Genomic DNA, 13,623 nt, shown 5'->3' on the forward strand with positions numbered 1-13,623 from the left:
AACTGGTTGCTGATGGTAAACTGGTTACTGATGGTAAACTGGTTGCTGATGGTAAACTGGTTGCTGGTGGTAAACTGGTTACTGATGGTAAACTGGTTACTGATGGTAAACTGGTTGCTGATGGTAAACTGGTTACTGATGGTAAACTGGTTGCTGATGGTAAACTGGTTGCTGGTGGTAAACTGGTTACTGATGGTAAACTGGTTGCTGATGGTAAACTGGTTGCTGATGGTAAACTGGTTGCTGGTGGTAAACTGGTTACTGATGGTAAACTGGTTGCTGATGGTAAACTGGTTGCTGGTGGTAAACTGGTTGCTGATGGTAAACTGGTTGCTGGTGGTAAACTGGTTGCTGATGGTAAACTGGTTGCTGATGGTAAACTGGTTGCTGATGGTAAACTGGTCGTATTGCCTCAGGGCCCTCGGTACGGACATTTCACAGCACCAACGTCAATGTTTTCACACTTAAATGAGACAGAGAGAGAGAGATGGGGGGGGGGACACTACGACAAGCCGGTCAGCTGTCGGGAGAGAAGAGATGCGGGATGAAGAGAAGAAGGACATCAGGAGAGAGGAGACATGTACAGAGAAACAGCTGTAGACTCAGGTGAGACCTGGATGTAAGTGGAGAGAGATGCAAGAACCAAGAAAGAGAAACAGAGAAGAGCAATGCCGCACTCCAGCCAGTGCAAAACAAAAGGGACGAGGCAAAAAAAAAAAAGAAGAAGAGAGAAGAGATTTGCAGGGACAGAGTGAGGACAGCGAGGAAGGAGAGAAGACAAAACAGGGAGAGGAGGGCGAGGAGGAGGAAGGTAAAGATGAACGAGTAAACAAGAGAAGAGACATACAGTATCACACGAGAGCGTGCTCCAGGAAAAGCAAAGTGCGGTCTTTCACAGAGAAGGGAAACAGAAAAAAAGAGAGACGGCTATCAAAGAGAAAGGAAGGGGAGGAAGAAAACAAGAGTGTTACGGGGAAATCTTCCAGAGAGGAGTCACCGGGCTGACAGTAAGTTCTTCTTCTTCAGTTGAAACACGGAAGTTATTTATATGCTGAGCAAGTACCTAAGGAGCCAGGAGACCTACCACAAATCTGCTGTGTGCGCCCGTACACACACTGATCATTAATCTAGACACAAGACCGGTTTTTAGTTCCACTTCCTGAAAAGGGGAAGTCACAGACTCACGAATGGGAACGAATGTGTTTAAAGCCGAGCTACGAGCACCACGTCACATTACGGTGCAGGAAGAGGTTAATTGTCATTTGTTTTAAATTGCTTGGAGTGCCAGATGGGTGGGGTTTAATCGCTACCGTCACGTCCACATCCCATGGTATCATTTATTGATGAGTTGACAAAGGTTCCCTTCAGCGATAGTATACAGACATGGCAGATTCACCACGACCTAACTTAACCACTATCTAACCTGGCCGTCACTAATATGATTACATCAGGCTGTAAGCTTCCCAGTGCCGTCTATGGAGCATCCTCTGGGTCTCTGTACAGAAGCCAAGGGGGGCCTTCTGCTTCGTATACCGACGCTTTGCCAACAGCACCGCTATATGACGCCGACGACGCGAAGAAATGAGAATGTGCTGCCACTACAAGACGATTCAAACGGTGTGAGTGAGGCATCCGGGTGGCGTGGCGGTCTATTCCATTGCCTGCCAATGTGGGGATCGCCGGTTCGAATCCCTGTGTTACCTCCGGTCTTGGTCGGGCGTCCCTACAGACACAATTGGCCATGTGTGTGGGTGGGAAGCCAGATGTGGGTATGTGTCCTGGTTGCTGAACTAGCACCTCCTCTGGTCAGTTGGGGCGCCTGTTCGGGACTGGGGGGAATAGCATGATCCTCCCACGCGCTATGTCCCCCTGGTGAAACTCCTCACTGTCAGGTGAAGGGAGGCGGCTGGCGACTCCACATGTATAGGAGGAGGCGTGTGGTAGTCTGCAGCCCTCCCCGGATCATTATGGGCGGGGGGGGGGGATGTAGCACTGACCGGGAAGGCTCGGAAGAGGGGGGTAATTGACCCGATACAATTGGGGAGAAAAACGGGGGGAGGGGGGGTAGCGTGAGTGAGTTTACCAGAAAAAGAAACTTACTGTATGTCACTTAGTGAAACATTCACAGTACCGCCCCCAAAAAGCAAGCCCCCTGCCAACCAAGTACGGGGCAAACAAACGCTACCAGCAGTACGTAGGGCTTGTTCTGGCCCTACCTTGCAGCCCGTCGTGATGTCATGGCCCCAGTGGTTCGGGGCACAGCGGTCACACCTCTCTCCGACGGTGTTGGGGGGGCAGATGCACTGGCCTGTGTTAGCGTCGCAGTTATTCCCCACGTGGCTGCACTGGCACGCTGGAGGAGTGAAGAAGAGAGGATGAGACCAAAGAGGAGCGGAGGCGAGAGAGGAAGGGACAGAAAGGGATTTCAGCCAAATAAATATGGGAAAATAAACGCACGGTTTGGACCTCCAATGCATTTTTCTACGATACAAACAGAAATTTCTTTTTTTAATTGAGAAAATAAGTCCAGGTTGAGGAGTTTCCGCACGACGCCGGTTCAAACTCGAGACCTGCTCTGCCGTGCAGCTTTACTTTCCCGTTTTTAGGTCGGTGCCGACTGGAACCGAAAGAAACGCTGCGAAGACAAAATAACTTTTAATTTCTGTTATTTTTCCAAAACATTCGTTGGACCTTAAATGTTTAATAAAGCCTTGGGCTGAAACTAATTTGTTTTACAAGTCCAGATATGCATCTCAACCTTTCCCCGCATTATAAAAAGAACGGTCAATTCCTGCCCGACCGCCTGATGTAGGTTTGGAGATTAGAGGCCGGTTTTAAATGAGAATTTTTAGGCCCCGGGGGTTATGTAATTAACTCGCCACACCTATTATGTTAAAGAGAATAAAAATTAAACCAACAAAAACAACCAAAAAAAAAAAATTCAAACTTGAGCAGTGAGGTGTGCGCTCCTGCAGGATTTGGGCTTTTTTTCTCCTTCTTCTGTGGGCGGATGTCAGGGTTCGCACACTTCATACAGAAAAAGGGGGCCTTTGTGAAAATCTGGTCTTTTGTCCTCCGCTGTCAAATGAAGCCAAGGATGGAAGGTGCCGGAGCACCGCGCGCTTTATGTAGTCGCCGCTCTTGAATTCCAACATCAATTTGTGGCTCAAGTGAAAAAGTCATTTGAAACGAAAATAAAAGCACAGTGATGAAATGCAGTCAAAGGAACTGGCAACATCGGGGACCTCTCACCTCTCTCAAACACGTACACACACAAACACACACACAAACACACACACACACACACACACACACACACACACACACACACACACACACACACACACACAAGGGTTTCTCTTACGTGTGCAGCCTCCCTCCTGGAAGTTGAAGTACCCCTGCGAGCAGCGGTCACATTTAGGGCCGCTCACGCCCGGCTGACAGCGGCACTGACCGGACTCGTCGCAGTCGAACGACTTGGAGCCAAATGAGTTGCAGTGACACGGGACGCACACGCCGCCCGTGGTGATGCCGTGGGTTTGAGCCTGGGGGAGCACAATCCGCAGACAGGGGAGGGGAGAGGGGGGTTAGTGTTAAAATAACTGCCGTGGAAAGGAGAGGAGAGAAAAGGTAAGAGTGGGTGAGTTAGAGAGAGAGAGAGAGAGAGAGAGAGAGAGAGAGAGAGAGAGAGAGAGAGAGAGAGAGAGAGAGAGAGAGAGAGAGAGAGAGAGAGAGAGAGAGAGAGAGAGAGAAACAGCTGACTGGTTTATGATTACATACCAAAAACTGCAAGAAACACTGCAAACTGTAAACGCAGTACTACTGTACAGCAAATCAAAATCACCACAGCAAAAAAACACACTGCATAGCCAAACACAAAACACAGCCGTGCGGGAAAATGATGAGTACGATGTGAACAAATGTTCCCTCATCATCTTCATTAATAATCATATCAGCATTTGATGCACTGTGACATCATTTGTGGGTGGAAGAGATAGAGGAGGAAGCATGGCTGACAGCTGTAAGTCCAGCCATCCATCCATCCATTATCCAAACTGCTTATCCTGCTCTCAGGGGTCATGGGGATGCTGGAGCCTATCCCAGCAGTCATTGGGTGGCAGGCATTGGGAGGCCATCACAGGGCCCACACACACACACACACACACACACACACACACACCTAGGGACAATTTAGTACGGCCGAGTCACCTGACCTACATGTCGTTGGACTGTGGGAGGAAACCGGAGCCCCCGGAGGAAACCCACGCAGACACGAGGAGAACATGCAAACTCCACACAGAGGACGACCCGGGACGACCCCCGAGGTGGGACTACCCCGGCTGAACCTTCATATTGGTCCAACCTTGATGCGTTTTAAATAATGGCTTGTTGGCAAGATGTTCTTCTCGCATGTTAAAGGGAAATGCACAACAACTATGTTGTCCTTTATACACAGAATCAAGCCCTGACAGTCACTTACACATCCTCCATGCGCACATCCCACATTCTGGACTAGTGTCCAAAAACTATAACAACAATAAACATAGACAAAATGTCACCCACAAATGCAGAGGCCAGTCTCCTGGGACCAAACCTCTGTAGGTCTGTCTGTATGTCCACACACACACACACACCAAGCTGTGCTTCCACTGCAAGGCCGTTATTCACATGCGGTCCGCTTTACCCCCGTCTTGGGCCTGTACGCCCCCCTCGGACAACCCCCCGTGCGTGATGCCCCCCCCCATCTCTGCTGGACGGTCTCCATAGGGATGCGCTCCACCGGCCGCCGTGTCTCTCTCCTCTCGTAACCTTGGCGGCGCAGGTCACAGCGCCGACCCACGTGACCGGGACGGCAGATGCAGCGTCCCTCTACATCACAGCGCTGCGAGAGAGCCCCCTGGGGGCTGCAGCGGCAGGGCACGCATTCCTGATGTTCGGCGTTCCACCAGCAATTAGGCTTGGCCAATCACAACGCAGAAGAATGGAGGGGGATGTGGAGAGGACCAGTGAAAACAAAGGTGCAGAACATTTAGCTTGAATATAAAGCAGGTGTGGTACCAACCCATTAATAAATTGGACCACTGTGTAAGTTCTGTTGGACAAATTAAACACAAAAATAACAACACGCATTTTGTCAGTGTTTGTCTTCGCATCGAATGCTGTGATTCTCAAAAATGTGTGCAGGTATATAGGTCTTCATTCCAACCACACAATACTACTACTACTACTACTACTACTACTACTACTACTTTCAGCTGTTCTCGTTAGGGGTCGCCAGAGCAGATCATCTGTTTCCATCTCTTCCTGTCCTCTGCATCTCCTTCTGTCACACCAGCCACCTGCATGTCCTCCCTCAACACATCCATAAACCTCCTCTTTGCCCTTCCTCTGTTCCTCTTCCCTGGCAGCTCCATGTTCAGCATCCTTCTCCCAATATACCCAGCATCTCTCCTCCACACATGTCCAAGCCATCTCAATCTTGCCTCTCTTGCTTTGTCTCCAAACCGTCCAACCTGAGCTGTCCCTCTAATGTACTCCTTCCTAATCCTGTCCTTCTTCGTTACTCCCAGTGAAAATCTTAGCATCTTCAACTCTGCCACCTCCACCTCCTGTCTTTTCATCAGTGCCACTGTCTCCAAACCATATAACATAGCTGGTCTCACAACCATCTTGTAAACCTTCCCTTTAACTCTTGCTGGTACCCTTCTGTCCCAAATCACTCCAGACACTCTTCTCCACCCACTCCACCCTGCCTGCACGCTTTTCTTCACCTCTCTTCTGCACTCCCTGTTACTTTGAACAGTTGACCCCAAGTATTTAAACTCATCGTCCTTCATCACCTCTACTCCATGCATCCTCACCATTCCACTGTCCTCCCTCTCATTCACGCATAGGTATTCTCCTAGGCTCTCCTAAACCTGCTCCCTACTCTCACTACAGATCACAGTGTCATCAGCAAACATCATAGTCTACGGAGATTCCTGCCTGCCATTCCAACCACACACCACAAAAGCTTATTTTACTAATCAGCAACCCCCCTTGTGGGACCCGTATACTATGCTTGGGCCTTGGTGGTAGTACATAATACTACAGAGTACTAAATAGTATTACATAGTTAGGAACAACAGCATTATGTGGAGCGTGGTGTGAAAAGTCTTTCGTTCTGCAAAATCTAAAGGGGTGAGTTTGGAAGTCCTTATGGTAAGCTCTCTTCTTCTGATGCACTGCATGTATGTACAATACTACTGTACCCCCTACAGGGTATGAAGTATAATTTATTCAATAACTGCTCTTGAATAATTCTTTTAATAATTGTTCAAATGTTATATTCACTGAGTTGCTATACAAATGAAAACAGATTTCTGCCTTGAATTTGGATGGGGTTTTTTTTTACACCCCTGCAGGACAGGAATGACTTGAAAGGAAGTAGAAATGACTGCCTAACACGCATTTTAACAGCTAACAGCGTAGTGGTGAGATAGTGACATCGAGGTATAAAGTAGAGGGGTACTGACAACTCATATTACATATTCAGAAGAGGCCTTCAACTAAGAAGTGCAAAGTACAACTAATAAGAATAGGCTTTAAGAAAAATAAACTTCTTTGTGCTCCTTCTTGAAATTCATGGTTAGTCAACCATTCAGGTACTTGCAATGGAAAAGTCTAGACATCAACTTACTGAATTACTTTTGGTAAGAACGCTCTGGCAAATGAAACAATACCTATCAGGTGAAGTAAGCGCATGAATAAAGTAAATGAGAACTGACGGTGGAGATACGTCGCAGAAAAAACACTTTTTACCGAGGTGAAGCAGAAGTTTACTTTCCGGAAGGTGACAGGAGACCTACCCTGCACTCGTCGCACTGTCTCCCGACCACATGGTCTCTGCACTGGCACTGGCCGGTCTCCTGGTGACACACCTCTGACAGGGAGCCGTTACTGTGGCACTGGCAGGCTGCAGGGCAGGAGAGAGGACAGCATTAGCAGGCTGCAGGACAGGAGAGAGGACAGCATTAGCAGGCTGCAGGACAGGAGAGAGGACAGCATTAGCAGGCTGCAGGGCAGGAGAGAGGACAGCATTAGCAGACTGCAGGGCAGGAGAGAGGACAGCATTAGCAGGCTGCAGGGCAGGAAAGAGGACAGCGTTAGCAGGCTGCAGGACAGGAGAGAGGACAGCATTAGCAGGCTGCAGGACAGGAGAGAGGACAGCGTTAGCAGGCTGCTGGGCAGGAGAGAGGACAGCATTAGCAGGCTGCAGGGCAGGAAAGAGGACAGCGTTAGCAGGCTGCAGGGCAGGAGAGAGGACAGCATTAGCAGGCTGCAGGGCAGGAGAGAGGACAGCATTAGCAGGCTGCAGGGCAGGAGAGAGGACAGCATTAGCAGGCTGCAGGGCAGGAGAGAGGACAGCATTAGCAGGCTGCAGGGCAGGAAAGAGAACAGCGTTAGCAGGCTGCAGGACAGGAGAGAGGACAGCATTAGCAGGCTGCAGGACAGGAGAGAGGACAGCATTAGCAGGCTGCAGGGCAGGAAAGAGGACAGCGTTAGCAGGCTGCAGGGCAGGAGAGAGGACAGCGTTAGCAGGCTGCTGGGCAGGAGAGAGGACAGCATTAGCAGGCTGCAGGGCAGGAAAGAGGACAGCGTTAGCAGGCTGCAGGGCAGGAGAGAGGACAGCATTAGCAGGCTGCTGGGCAGGAGAGAGGACAGCATTAGCAGGCTGCAGGACAGGAGAGAGGACAGCATTAGCAGGCTGCAGGGCAGGAGAGAGGACAGCATTAGCAGGCTGCAGGACAGGAGAGAGGACAGCATTAGCAGGCTGCAGGACAGGAGAGAGGACAGCATTAGCAGGCTGCAGGGCAGGAGAGAGGACAGCATTAGCAGACTGCAGGGCAGGAGAGAGGACAGCATTAGCAGGCTGCAGGGCAGGAAAGAGGACAGCGTTAGCAGGCTGCAGGACAGGAGAGAGGACAGCATTAGCAGGCTGCAGGGCAGGAGAGAGGACAGCATTAGCAGGCTGCTGGGCAGGAGAGAGGACAGCATTAGCAGGCTGCAGGACAGGAGAGAGGACAGCATTAGCAGGCTGCAGGGCAGGAGAGAGGACAGCGTTAGCAGGCTGCTGGGCAGGAGAGAGGACAGCATTTGCAGGCTGCAGGGCAGGAGAGAGGACAGCGTTAGCAGGCTGCAGGGCAGGAGAGAGGACAGCGTTAGCAGGCTGCTGGGCAGGAGAGAGGACAGCATTAGCAGGCTGCAGGGCAGGAGAGAGGACAGCATTATCAGGCTGCAGGGCAGGAGAGAGGACAGCATTAGCAGGCTGCAGGGCAGGAGAGAGGACAGCATTAGCAGGCTGCAGGGCAGGAGAGAGGACAGCATTAGCAGGCTGCAGGGCAGGAGAGAGGACAGCATTAGCAGGCTGCTGGGCAGGAGAGAGGACAGCATTAGCAGGCTGCAGGGCAGGAGAGAGGACAGCATTATCAGGCTGCTGGGCAGGAGAGAGGACAGCATTAGCAGTCTGCAGACAGGAGAGAGGACAACGTTAGCAGGCTGCAGACAGGAGAGAGGACAGCGTTAGCAGGCTGCTGGGCAGGAGAGAGGACAGCATTAGCAGGCTGCAGGGCAGGAGAGAGGACAGCATTATCAGGCTGCAGGGCAGGAGAGAGGACAGCATTAGCAGGCTGCAGGGCAGGAGAGAGGACAGCATTAGCAGGCTGCAGGGCAGGAGAGAGGACAGCATTAGCAGGCTGCAGGGCAGGAGAGAGGACAGCGTTAGCAGTCTGCAGACAGGAGAGAGGACAGCGTTAGCAGGCTGCAGGGCAGGAGAGAGGACAGCGTTAGCAGTCTGCAGACAGGAGAGAGGACAGCGTTAGCAGGCTGCAGGGCAGGAGAGAGGACAGCGTTAGCAGGCTGCTGGGCAGGAGAGAGGACAGCGTTAGCAGGCTGCAGGGCAGGAGAGAGGACAGCATTAGAAGGCTGCAGACAGGAGAGAGGACAGCGTTAGCAGGCTGCAGGGCAGGAGAGAGGACAGCATTATCAGGCTGCAGGGCAGGAGAGAGGACAGCATTAGCAGGCTGCTGGGCAGGAGAGAGGACAGCATTAGCAGGCTGCAGGGCAGGAGAGAGGACAGCATTATCAGGCTGCTGGGCAGGAGAGAGGACAGCATTAGCAGTCTGCAGACAGGAGAGAGGACAACGTTAGCAGGCTGCAGACAGGAGAGAGGACAGCGTTAGCAGGCTGCTGGGCAGGAGAGAGGACAGCATTAGCAGGCTGCAGGGCAGGAGAGAGGACAGCATTATCAGGCTGCAGGGCAGGAGAGAGGACAGCATTAGCAGGCTGCAGGGCAGGAGAGAGGACAGCATTAGCAGGCTGCAGGGCAGGAGAGAGGACAGCATTAGCAGGCTGCAGGGCAGGAGAGAGGACAGCGTTAGCAGTCTGCAGACAGGAGAGAGGACAGCGTTAGCAGGCTGCAGGGCAGGAGAGAGGACAGCATTAGCAGTCTGCAGACAGGAGAGAGGACAGCGTTAGCAGGCTGCAGGGCAGGAGAGAGGACAGCGTTAGCAGGCTGCTGGGCAGGAGAGAGGACAGCGTTAGCAGGCTGCTGGGCAGGAGAGAGGACAGCATTAGAAGGCTGCAGACAGGAGAGAGGACAGCATTAGCAGGCTGCAGACAGGAGAGAGGACAGCGTTAGCAGGCTGCAGGGCAGGAGAGAGGACAGCATTAGCAGGCTGCAGGGCAGGAGAGAGGACAGCGTTAGCAGGCTGCAGGGCAGGAGAGAGGACAGCATTAGCAGGCTGCTGGGCAGGAGAGAGGACAGCGTTAGCAGGCTGCAGGGCAGGAGAGAGGACAGCATTAGCAGTCTGCAGACAGGAGAGAGGACAGCGTTAGCAGGCTGCAGGGTAGGAGAGAGGACAGCGTTAGCTTCATGACAATGCAGTGCATGTGACAACAGTTATTTCCAACAGACCAAGTATCTCACTAAAAAAGACACCTCATGGTTCTAGGTCCTATAATAGGACAATGTGACTGGGAAACTCTCCATTCATCACGGGGCTCGGCGGTTCGAATCCCCGTGTTACCTCCGGCTTGGTCGGGCGTCCCTACGGACACAATTGGCTGTGTCTGTGGGTGGGAAGCCGGATGTGGGTGTGTGTCCTGGTCGCTGCACTAGCGCCTCCTCTGTTCAGTCAGGGTGCCTGTTCAGGGGGAGGGGGAACTTGGGGGGAATAGTGGGATCCTACCACACACTACATTCCCCTGGTAAAACTCCTCACTGTCAGGTGAAAAGCGGCGGCTGGTGACCCCACATGTATTGGAGGAGGCATGTGGTAGTCTGCAGGTCTCCCCCCGGATTGGCAGAGGGGGTGGAGCAGCGACCGGGAAGAGTGGGGTAATTGGCCAAGTACAATTGGGGAGAAAAAGGGGGAAAAAATCCAAATAAATAAACAAAACTCCCCGTTCTCTGAATTGATCACCTTTTTCTTTTCTTTTTTTGGATTTTTTCCCCCACTTTTTCTCCCCAGTTGTATCCGGCCTATTACCCCACTCTTCCCGGTCGCTGCTCCACCCCCTCTGCTGATCCGGGGAGGGCTGCAGACTACCACATGTCTCCTCAGAGATATGTGGTGGTCGTCAGCCACTTCTTTACACCTGACAGTAAGGAGTTTCGCCAGGGGGACGTAGTGTGTGGGAGGATCACGCTATTCCCCCCCCCCCCCCAGCTCCCCCTACCCCCTCCCCAGCTCCCCCTACCCCCTGAACAGGCCCCTCGACCGACCAGAGGAGGCGCTAGTGCAGCGACCAGGACGCATACCCACTTCTGGCTTCCCACTCAATTGTGTCTGTAGGGACGCCTGACTAAGCAGGAGGTAACACGGGGATTCGAACCGGCGACCCCCGTGTTGGTAGGCAGTGGAAGAGACCGCCATGCCACCCAGACGCCCTTTCCTTTCTTTTTCCCCCCAGTGTTTACCTGAGGTGAGTTGGCTCAGTTTAATTCTCATCACAAGTTTCCATGTGTGCTTAAATCCTACTGGGGGGAAAAACAGACCCCCTCCAAAACACACACACACACACACACACACACGCGAGTTCATAGGGTATACGTTTAAAAACTTCTCAGCTCCATCTGGCACACAGGCTGTCGAACACAAACACACATGTATGCATACAAGCACCACACACCACACACACACATACATATAAATAATCCAAATAGAGCCATGCAAGCAGCTCGTCCTCCCGCCTGCAGCAGGCAGGGGGGGGACGGACGGACAGACAGACGGACAGACAGACAGACAGACAGACAGACAGATTGATGTGAACGTGGGCTGTGAGAGAATGAGAGGAAGTGATGACAACAGGGGTTCACGCACACCAGCTGACACGTACAGCACATACATGCATGCAAACACATACGCAGCATGTACGTGTCTTTTTTCTCTCGCACAAAAATACAAAGCAAGTTAGAGAAAGTAAATATACACCGCTGTTCATGTACCGACATGCACGCCCAGGGACTCTCACACACACACACACACACACACACACACACACACACACACACACACACACACACACACACACAGATTACACAAACAGAAAGCACATATCTATCCCTGTTGCGCACACCCCTACTCTTCAACAGTCTCTCTCACCCCTTTAGGGTCCATCTGGGGTACATGGTGTTGTGGTGTTTTTGGTGTGCGCACAAATGGTGAAAAACAAACCCCACTTTTTTCACAGTGAGCGCCTTGTATCTTTTCTTTTGCCATGATCTATTCTGTTCTGTTGTTACTAAGCAATGCAACATATTGCATTCATTAGCACGAGAAGGGGGGAGGGGGCTGGAGCCCCCCCTAGTGGTGGGTGCAGCCCACCCCCCCCCCCCCCGAGTAGTGGCAGGTGGCTGTGTAACATCTTAGACCGATGCCTAAATTTTCCTAATGTACAAATGCAAAAAAAAAAAAAAAACACACCTATATTTTCCACAGTGGGCTAGAGCTGTGTGGGATGTATATGTGCTGGGATACAGGCGGGGACTGAATGTTATGTTTATATATCTGTACATATATCTGTATGTTGTGGTGTGGTTATCTGCTTCTGTGCATGCACTGGCTGTGAGAACACATTTCCTGTGGGACAATAATGGCAATATCTATCTATCTATCTATCTATCTATCTATCTATCTATCTATCTATCTATCTATCTATCTATCTATCTATCTATCTATCTATCTATCTATCTATCTATCTATCTATCCACTAGTAAATGCATTGTAAGACACTCTGGATGAGCGTGAATTTTAAATGTAAATATACAGTACTATGGCATAGGCAGAAATCACAGTGTGGGTGGGTACAGAGAAAATCAGGTGGGCCTAGCTCGTCCAGGACCAATCACACTTAATATGCTCTGAAACGCAAATTTTAACCAAAATAGGCAATTACAACTATACTTGCCTGAATGCAACACATTGTAATCATACAAGGCTTAAACATCATCAGAGGTAATGTTACAAGCACCAAGACCAACATTAACAGCATCACACAGCCTGGCACGGTGGCAACACACACAAACAAACACACACACACACACACACACACACACACACACACACACACACACACACACACACACACACAGCTGACAGTCACAACAGCGTCGTTAATGATGCATCTTTTAATCTTAGTGAACGTTCTCTTGAACGTCAACTTCATTACCATATATGGTATTTTGAACGTGGTCACGTGGGAATCCGTGAATTCGTCACGGTTTAGGGTTTGTAAGAGCGCGCAGCAGCTGCGGCAGTTATTCGATTGTTTGACCTCGGAGAGAACGCATCGACTCAGAGTCACACACAGCGAAGTGAGAAAAGAAAGAAGTACAAGACAACACACACGAGAGCTGGTCTGAACCACAAGTCCCATCAGCAGGAAGGCAACCAGCAGGTAGAAATACACCAAGCCAGACAGGTGAGGGTCCAAGTCAGACAGACGGTTCTTGTAGTGATACTTACAGACTTTGTGTTTGCCACTGATATGTTGAGCATACAGAAACATATTTAATCATAGGCGGCGCTATTAGGAGGCTAGGAAATATAACCTTCCAACAAAACCATGACTATACCCCAGCGTGGACAACGTATTCTCATGAATAGCAGGGGGCTGTTTTCTGGGGGGCCGCCGTTCCGCGGGTCAGGGCGCGTCTTCGGGGGTCAGGCAGGGGAGGCTGTTCTGCGGGGAGGGGGGTGAGCCTGCGAGGAGTAAGGGGGCTGTTCTGTAGCGGGCACGCGTCTTCTTCGGGGGGCAAGCAGGGGGGGCTGTTCTGCGGGGGGGGGCAGAGGCTGTTCTGCGGGAAAAGCACCGGGGCGGCTGTTCTGCGGGGAGGGGCACCCCTTCGGACGGGGGGGGGGGGGGCGAGCCTGCGAGGGGGCAGGGGATTTCTGCGGGGGGGGCACCGGGGCACCCGGGTGTCAGCCTGCGGGGGGGCGGCCTCTCCCCGCGGGGTGGGGCCGGGCACCCCTTCGGAGCGGGAGAGCCCGCACTTCACGCGGCTAAATAAGGGGGTGCGTTTCACGGTAAGGGTGCATATTACAGCGCAACAGCCCGTTTCATGGCAACATCCGTGTTGCT

General features: G+C 51.7%; 1 protein-coding gene across 1 annotated transcript in view; it reads right to left on the minus strand.

Moving 5' to 3' along the window:
* The window catches only part of LOC130124785 (laminin subunit alpha-2-like), a 147,317-nt gene extending 134,267 nt beyond the window's left edge, over positions 1-13,050 (minus strand). The window contains 5 exon segments of the mRNA XM_056294134.1: positions 2,217-2,353; positions 3,365-3,545; positions 4,685-4,957; positions 6,849-6,955; positions 12,891-13,050. Of these exon segments, the coding sequence (XP_056150109.1) occupies positions 2,217-2,353; positions 3,365-3,545; positions 4,685-4,957; positions 6,849-6,955; positions 12,891-13,050 (858 nt within the window).
* Between the last annotated feature and the right edge of the window lie 573 nt (positions 13,051-13,623).

The sequence above is a fragment of the Lampris incognitus genome, chromosome 15, assembly GCF_029633865.1.
Source record: "Lampris incognitus isolate fLamInc1 chromosome 15, fLamInc1.hap2, whole genome shotgun sequence".
Classification (NCBI taxonomy): Eukaryota; Metazoa; Chordata; class Actinopteri; order Lampriformes; family Lampridae; genus Lampris; species Lampris incognitus.